The 9,253-nt window shown below is 43.4% G+C and overlaps 1 protein-coding gene across 1 annotated transcript; it reads left to right on the forward strand.

Annotated features, from left to right (window-relative positions):
• On the forward strand, positions 1-1,509 carry LOC112244655 (cortexin-1-like). The gene has a single exon (XM_024412385.1). It carries the CDS (start codon positions 1,083-1,085, stop codon positions 1,371-1,373), a length of 291 nt encoding a protein of 96 aa, XP_024268153.1. The 5' UTR covers positions 1-1,082; the 3' UTR covers positions 1,374-1,509.
• Positions 1,510-9,253: the final 7,744 nt, after the last annotated feature.

Raw genomic sequence — 9,253 nt, forward strand, 5'->3', positions numbered from 1 at the left:
CGCTGAAGAGTCCCAAATGGAGACACACAGCATCGTTGGAGCGAATGATGAATGACCATGGCATCCCCAACAGAGAGGAGCAATTATTCAGCCCAACAGTGAAGAGATGTCTCTGACTACTCTATTCCTGTTCAAGCTGACCTGTCAATTAGACCTTGCAATCACTCTTCAATCATCTATCTGGCAATAACCCACCAGGCGTTTTAACTACTGACCCAAGGATAAGAATTCATAGCAATACAATACAGACATTTCCTGTGTTACAGTACTTCTAACTTATTGGTGAGCCCAGTCAGAAATATCAATGGACTTTATGAGTCGGTTATAATGTTATTATTAGTTTGGGGATAAGAAATAGTCTCTCTTGTCATATTGGCCCACAGACCCAAGCTTCTTATGAAAATGTCTCACTCCACTTACCCTGACCTGAAGCTTATTAAGCTGTGAACCTTTGAGCATACAAGCACTATATACTAGGTCATTGATCCACAATTCCTCTTCAACCACTCAGTTAGATGTATCCCCCTCGCCCCGCCTCCTGTTTCTAATTATTCACAAGGCCCCCGGCATAGTTGGACCATTGCTTAAAGAAGTCGATTTGACAGGTTAGAGAATCTACAGTTGCCAGTGCAAGTGGTACGCGGGCAGGACTTTGGTACAGCTGTCACATTCAGCTTGTATGTACTGTACAGGTCTGTGTCCCTTGGCTGTTACAATCCAACATGGACACCAGAACACGACAAGTCCTTGAATATGAATTAAGCCCCAGTGAGCCTGTTCCAACTTGTCTGTTATTGGTTTACTGAAGTGTTCATGAATCCATAGGACTGCTTATCATCATGTCATCCCTGTTTGGCTTCTATCACTGTTGTTGCCTATGCGGCCAAAGGGTGAACTGAATTGACCCCCAAATAACCCCATCCACTCCACACAAAGGCACCTTTTAGATGATGACCGATAGCCAAACTGTTTTTCATGCCCAAACTCTGTTTTCTACCTTAATTCGAAAACAAAACAAAAGAATCTTAACAGCAAATTACATTTTTCAGTGTAGGTCACATTTCTGACACTCCAACTCCAAGATGAGTGATGTGCCCTCCTGGCTGGACTGTGAACACTATGAACTGTTGTCCCCGACTCCAGCAAGTTTCCCCAGGGGCCCCTCAGGCACAGGGTTGCTGCCTGTAGCAGGCCACGTGGAACAGGGTACGGCCCTGTGCTTCGTGGGCCTCCTGCTGCTCCTCCTGCTCTTCCTAATAGTACGCTGCATCCGCATCCTGCTGGACCCCTACAACAGTATGACTGCCACCTCCTGGACCAACGACCCCAGGGACCCGTTGGAGAGGGGTCAGTTTGACTATGCCCTGGTGTAGGAGGGTTTGGGAGAAGAAGAGGGATGTGGAGAGTTTTGGGACCCTGAACCAGGTTCAAGGGGGATGTTGCCCTAACCTTCGGACGGACTTGGATGAGACCAAAAAAAGTAGCTACATATGTAGGATCTTAATGTGATCACCCTGTTGCATGATAACTTGTAGTATATTTGAGGTTTAAAAAGGCTTCTGAAGTTTCCCTGACGAAAAATGTATCAACCCCTACAAAAATATGAATTATAATCCACATAATAATTCACATTTTCTGTTGCTGCAGGATTATTTTCCTTCTGCAGCAAACTGGGCCAAATTAAGATCCTACATCTGTAGCTAGAGAAGGAGAACACGTGGATGGAATTTGATGTCCCTGTCTCATTGAAAACAATTACATCCGGTTTGGTCCTGTCATCATGAGTAGCCTATTTGAATGCAGTATTAGATAGTCTGCTTCATAATAATAAAAATATAATGATAACTTTATTTGTATAGCGCTTTTCAATACAGGTCACAAATAATAAAATTAAATAAAAGTACTAACAAAGAAACAAAGACAGGAGGAAGGAGAATGACTTAGACAGCTCATTAAAATCATACATTGTAATCCTACATTAAAAACATCTTTATGAACGTGTTTTTTCAGCAGTCATTTTATCAGCAAGCACAGAATCTGCAAGCCTGCACTCCTCTGGCAGACCATTCCAAGGTCTAGGGGCTCTCTGGCACAGATGGTTTGGGAAGAAGAAGTGGACTTTCGTGAAGCAGCTTGTGGGAAGGACTGAGTCTCAAATCAATGCAATCCAATTTCCAATATAGGCGACAACAGTGACTAGGGTCTGTTAGATATGACCCTAGGTGACAACAGTACCTAGGGTCTGGTAGATATGACCCTAGGTGACAACAGTGACTAGGGTCTGGTAGATATGACTCTAGGTGACAACAGTGACTAGGGTCTGGTAGATGTGACCCTAGGCGACAACAGTACCTAGGGTCTGGTAGATGTGACCCTAGGTGACAACAGTACCTAGGGTCTGGTAGATGTGACCCTAGGTGACAACAGTGACTAGGGTCTGGTAGATGTGACCCTAGGTGAAGACAGTAAGTAGGGTCTGATAGATGTAACCCTAGGTGACAACAGTGACTAGGGTTTGGTAGATGTGACCCTAGGTGACAACAGTACCTAGGGTCTGGTAGATATGACCCTAGGTGGCAACAGTGACTAGGGTCTGGTAGATGTGACCCTAGGCGACAACAGTACCTAGGGTCTGGTAGATGTGAACCTAGGTGACAACAGTGACTAGGGTCTGGTAGATATGACCCTAGGTGACAACAGTACCTAGGGTCTGGTAGATGTGACCCTAGGTGACAACAGTAGTGACTAGGGTCTGGTAGATGTGACCCTAGGTGACAACAGTGACTAGGGTCTGGTAGATATGACCCTAGGTGACAACAGTAACTAGGGTCTGGTAGATGTGACCTAGGTGACAACAGTACCTAGGGTCTGGTAGATATGACCCTAGGTGACAACAGTAACTACGGTCTGGTAGATTTGACTCTCTTGGTAACTTTGATAAGGGATGGGTCATCTTCAGACAGACAACTCTCCCAACAAATCACTCAAAACCAAAGTTTGCAGGCAAAACCTTTGCAGTGTTTTTTAAAGAGTGTGATCTGCACTCTTTCAAAATAACCTCTGATCTCCATCTTGCTAGCTACTTATTATGCCAGGGGATGTGGCCAAGAAGCAGATGAGGCAGTACTGTAGGCAGTGATGTACTGTAGGCAGTGATGTAGGCAGTGATGTAGGCAGTGACGTAGGCAGTGATGTAGGCAGAGATGCAGTCAGTGATGTAGGCAGTGACGTAGGCAGTGATGCAGGAAGTGATGTAGGCAGTGATGTAGGCAGTGATGCAACCAGAGATGAAGGCAGTGACGTAGGCAGTGATGCAACCAGAGATGTAGGCAGTGACGTATGCAGTGATGTAGGCAGTGATGCAACCAGAGATGTAGGCAGTGATGCAGGCAGTGATGTAGGCAGTGATGCAACCAGAGATGTAGGCAGTGACGTAACCAGAGATGCAGGCAGTGATGTAGGCAGTGATGCAACCAGAGATGTAGGCAGGTAGGCAGTGACGTAGGCAGTGATGCAACCAGAGATGTAGGCAGTGATGCAGGCAGTGACGTAGGCAGTGATGTAGGCAGTGATGCAACCAGAGACGTAGGCAGTGATGTAGGCAATGACGTAGGCAGTGATGTAGGCAGTGATGCAACCAGAGATGTAGGCAGTGATGCAGGCATTGATGCAGGCAGTGATGTAGGCATTGATGCAGGCAGTGATGTAGGCAGTGATGCAACCAGAGATGCAGGCAGTGATGCAACCAGTGATGTAGGCAGTGATGCAACCAGAGATGTAGGCAGTGATGTAGGCATTGATGCAACCAGAGATGTAGGCAGTGATGTAGGCAGTGCCGTAGGCAGTGATGCAACCAGAGATGCAGGCAGTGATGTAGACAGTGATGTAGGCAGTGATGTAGGCAGTGATGCAACCAGAGATGCAGGCAGTGATGTAGGCAGTGATGCAACCAGAGATGCAGGCAGGGATGTAGTTCCTCTATGCTATACCTTATTTCATACAGATGTGTTAAGCGTATATCATAGTCCAAAACATGAATGCGCAGGCACAGCAGTGTTGTACAGTATTGGACCTTTGGCTTTCATACTTTTCAAATTCTCAAGCAATTTCTCCAACTGTCAACACATTCAAATGAATAGAGGATGCATATCCGGAGCCGCATTGGTCGGAAATTGTAGGGAGGAACTGTGCGTCTCCCGTGGATGCAGAGCTGTGTAGCTATGTCATAATGGGGCGCTGGACTATCGAGTCTCAGCGTCTGTGGACTATGATTTAGGCTTTAAAGCCCAATGTCCGCCAGATGCATATTCGTTTTGTTTTACTGGCTGTGTAGCCCGCATTTTCTGTACTTGACGCAAATGTACTTCGCTTTTCAACTAGCTTAAAGCTACTGTAGTTAGTTGGAGTCTGTGTGTGTACTTCAGTTTGTACCACCGCATGGTAATGCACAAGTGGAAAATATTGAACATGTGCAGCTTAGTGCGGAACCCCCAACGCAGTGTTGCGGACTGATCCTTTGACAATTAATGACTTCCTCCGGAATGCAAATAGTTAGATGCATGTGGTGGACGTGAGGCTCAAGATGGAACATTGAAACATTACGTGAGACAACCTGTCTGGTTCCCAACCGTTTCCCGGTTACTGTACCACCAAGTGAATTCTGCTCTGCCCTGAGTATCCCCTCACGTGCATTTTACCAGTAGGCCTATGGTCTCATGAGTCTTCTCAAGTACCCCCTTGAGTCCTGGTAGCCCTGGTTGGGAACCACTGGTCTAGAGCGACAACACTATACCGTGAATAGGGTGCCATTTGGGATGTTACCTGGGACAGGAAAGAGCAGAACATCTGTCTACTCCTTGATCCATGTAATTGTGACCCCTGGCATCAGTAATTTATGGATTGCAGGACTCCGAGAAACAGTGACCCTTATTTCTGAGAGGGAAATCTTTGATGGAATAAAATGCAGTGACATGTAATGAGTTTAGTCAGCTGATGGACAGAGGTAGTCTGTAGCCATGTTAGACATGAAAGTCACTCAGAGAGAGGATACTAAGAAAAAAGCAGAGATCTCACTGCTTGTTACTCGTTTGTTAAACCCCTGGCTTTTAAGGGAAGTGTTACCGCATTTGTGGAGATCCCATAAACGTTGCAGATGTCGGCTTAATTGGAAACTACCTTTAAATGTGAAGCGTGCTTTAGCGCGGTTTCGTATTTAATCTAGGCCCTTGTGGTGTATGGCCTGTCTATCTCCTTGCATATCAAGAAAATAGAGGCAACGATTCCGTTTCCATTCCACAAACATTCGCTGTTCTTCCGGTTAATACATGGTTCACGGGAACTGATACACGGACTACTATTGATGTCATCCAATGTGTTGTTACCGTGCCAATCTGTGAACATTGAGATTCGTTTTTTTTATTTCCCCTGTACCGTTAAACCATAGGTTATACTGTCTGTAAGTGGGGCTTTATGACAGCATGTTCTGTATGTCTATTGGTTATTGTGTTCATGAAATGTCATGTCTATCAACGTCATCCTCTACCTCTTTGTTTAGCCTAGCCTTGGTGAACTATATAGTGACCAGCATTGTCTTTCAGAACACTAGAGGCTTTTTCTGTAGTATTTTTTTCAATACACTGTTGTCATCTAAGTTGCCAGATAGTTGGAAGGTAGATCATCTTGATACTGATTGTCATATAGACTTGGCATTATGTACCATTTATGTTTGCTTGAAGAGTAGATGTTGTTCCTACTGTTGTTTTCTCAATAAACATTCCTATAATTATATAAAACCTGTCATTTTACAGTCATTTTTATTGAATCCTCTTTGCACACACACACACACCAAGCCTCCATGACATTTCTGATTTCCTTTTAGAACAGGTTGTCCCCTCTGTTGTTCTCTATCAGTAGCAGTGAGATTTAAAGCAAATGTAATCTATTGAATAATCTATAGGTGCCTCATAAAGCTAATCCCAGAGAGACAGATCACCCTCAGATAAATACTGTATGGAACTGATGCTTGATACTGTATGGAACTGATGCTTGTAAGCAGCCTCTACCTCCACCTACCGGTATATGGTATCATGATTTGTGAACAGCTTGATTGTTAGATTTTATGTATTTGATCTTAATAAATTGGTTCCAATATGAATGATATTAACTTTGCTTTAGTAGCAAGCATTAGTCTTGTCTTATCCTCTTGTGTCAAGTCAGGACAATTTCTAGAGGTGGACAATGAGTTCAGAGCTGGTAATATTTTCTATTTCTGCTAACCGAGGACCTCTTCTGGTAATCTGGGGTACTTACAGCTCCATTCTGTGCCAGTCCTTCGTAGTTTGTGGCATCTCCAGCATTGTTTTATGGGAATGCAAACAGACAAACAGAAACCCATGAACTCATTACATGTGATGATGCCGTTGGCATCTAAACACCATGTGACGTGACCAGAAAAAAACTCTCTGCCCTGACTCATGACATTTCCAGTACAATTATCAGGTACATTGGTGTACACACTGCAAACTCCAGGAACGTAATTCGAATATCTATCCTGCAATTCCAACTCCTAGTGAGTGACTGACCTACAACAATCAACAATGGGCCTCTGTGAAGGTATATCCATTGGCCCTTTGTAATTACACCTTAAACAATACATGAATGGCGTGTTACCAGTGACACATGCTGCTATTGTAATATGAAAAATAGTTATAATCAAATTAAATTGCATGCTAATTGCTTCCAGTTGAAGGGAGCACAATAGGATGCTCTGGATAACAGCCACACCTCTCATCTCATTAGGCAAGCAATTACCGATGCAGATTGTGCCACAGTGGGTTCACACAATGTAGTAACCTGGTAGGCACAACGCCAATGGGGCTCTTCATTCACTAGCGCAGACCAAAGCATTGACACACTGTATAAAATAATACAGAAGTCTTGAAACATTTTGCATGGCTGACATGCTTAGAAAATACATATTTCAGTATGTATTCCCTATAAAAAATAAGTGAAAATATGTGCATAACTACTATTTAATCAACGCAACATTGACATTATCCCACCCCTAGTTAGACACTATTAGCTTAAAATGCTACATCTAAATACAATAAATGTCAATTAATTTCTAGCAATACGTCTCCTGTCTGCCTGTGTGGTGCGCGTGTTTGTCTATCACTTCGTGGTGATGTTGATCGGATAACTATTGTGGGTTGACAGAAATACTTTCCCTAAAACCTTATCAATGACATTTTAACTACCAAGTAGTCTTACCTGGCAGAAGTATATCATAAGTACATAATTTGTATCTATTATTTGTTGTTTGCTAACTTTGCCATGAAATGTGCAGCATCAGACAGAACCATAGGGCACATTCCTCCCTCAATAGATGCACAATTAAAGGCCAGATGCGCAATTAAAGGGGAATTACACAAAGAAATCTACATTTTTATTCGTTTTCTACCAGACCTCAAAAAAATGTATCTTCGGATGTGATTTAAGCATTGACATGCTCTTAGAACATCCAATTTCGTTGTTTCTCTTTGAACAATTGTAATTTTGAGAGTGAAAAACAAAACAAATCTAAAACCAGAAAAAATAAAACTGAGAAAAGAGAATATGGGAAACTATAAAACATTATTCTGGGGGGGGAAAAATCACAGATGTATAGGGCCCCCCTTAGAGTAGTTTATTAACCATTCATTTTGCAAGGTATATTGACAGAAAACATACTACAAAAGGCTAGCGCCGGCCCTGCGTGCCTGGTGGATATTCGACCATACTACAAAAGGCTAGCGCCGGCCCTGCGAGCCTGGTGGATATTCGACCCTACTACAAAAGGCTAGCGCCGGCCCTGCGAGCCTGGTGGATATTCGACCCTACTACAAAAGGCTAGCGCCGGCCCTGCGAGCCTGGTGGATATTCGACCATACTACAAAAGGCTAGCGCCGGCCCTGCGAGCCTGGTGGATATTCGACCCTACTACAAAAGGCTAGCGCCGGCCCTGCGAGCCTGGTGGATATTCGACCCTACTACAAAAGGCTAGCGCCGGCCCTGCGAGCCTGGTGGATATTCGACCATACTACAAAAGGCTAGCGCCGGCCCTGCGAGCCTGGTGGATATTCGACCATTCTACAAAAGGCTAGCGCCGGCCCTGCGAGCCTGGTGGATATTCGACCCTACTACAAAAGGCCAGCGCCGGCCCACTTGACATAACCTTTGGCCTGGTTTCAAGGTTGGACAGTGTTATCCTCAAACAAGTTGTTGTGGATAACCCAATAACAAGCAATATTCTATTATTGCAAATTTCATTCACATTTTGCAATTATTGACAGATAGACTCATTTTTCCTCGCTGATTAAGAGTTCTTACAACCATTACTGTTTTTCCCCTTTTCCCCCTCTTGTCCTCATTCCTAAGTAGGCTGCATTAACTGAACACGCCCCTTTTGTTGCCGCTTGGGCATCAGTGGAATCAAACGTTCACAGCACAGTTGTTAATCTGCTATTGATCACCAGAGAGGAAAAACGTCCAGTTATATTGATTAATCGGTGATTCGTCTTTCTCTTTGGCAACGCAATCCTCAATTACTGCATCAAATCTCTGACTGTTCTTGTTGCAACTTTTTTCACCTGAAATATTAGTTCTCAATATAAATATAGTTATTCATAGAATCACCAGTCAACAAATTTAACAAACATGAATAATATATCTTTCCTATAGGCCAACCAGGACAGATACAGTTGCATATTTGACTCCACTATAATAACAACATGGATTGATCTCGTTAATTACCTTTGTTTTAACAAAAATGATTGCTTCTCATGATCGCATGATTTCTTTTTAAAATGATGTCAAACTGTAGCCTGAAGTTAACTTTTCAGCAGTACTGATGGGTTTTTAATTGTTAAATCAATGACCCCTGCAAACCATAGCATAGTCACATAATTCAGTATTTGATTAAATGTCAAAGTACTGAGCATCAAGCTAAATTCTTGCATAGCTTAAAATAATCACAAGGCCATGAATACAGGTACGCACACACACACACACACACACACACACACACACACACACACACACACACACACACACACACACACACACACACACACACACACACACACACACACACACACACACACACACACAAAGAAAATGGCCCTGGGATACTGAAGTTTTTTCTGCTCCAACTCATTCAGCAGTAATCAATTATATATCATTAAGCCACTTATCCCTCTTCCTGTCTCCATCCAGC

The sequence above is a fragment of the Oncorhynchus tshawytscha genome, linkage group LG28 (assembly GCF_018296145.1).
Source record: "Oncorhynchus tshawytscha isolate Ot180627B linkage group LG28, Otsh_v2.0, whole genome shotgun sequence".
NCBI lineage: Eukaryota > Metazoa > Chordata > Actinopteri > Salmoniformes > Salmonidae > Oncorhynchus > Oncorhynchus tshawytscha.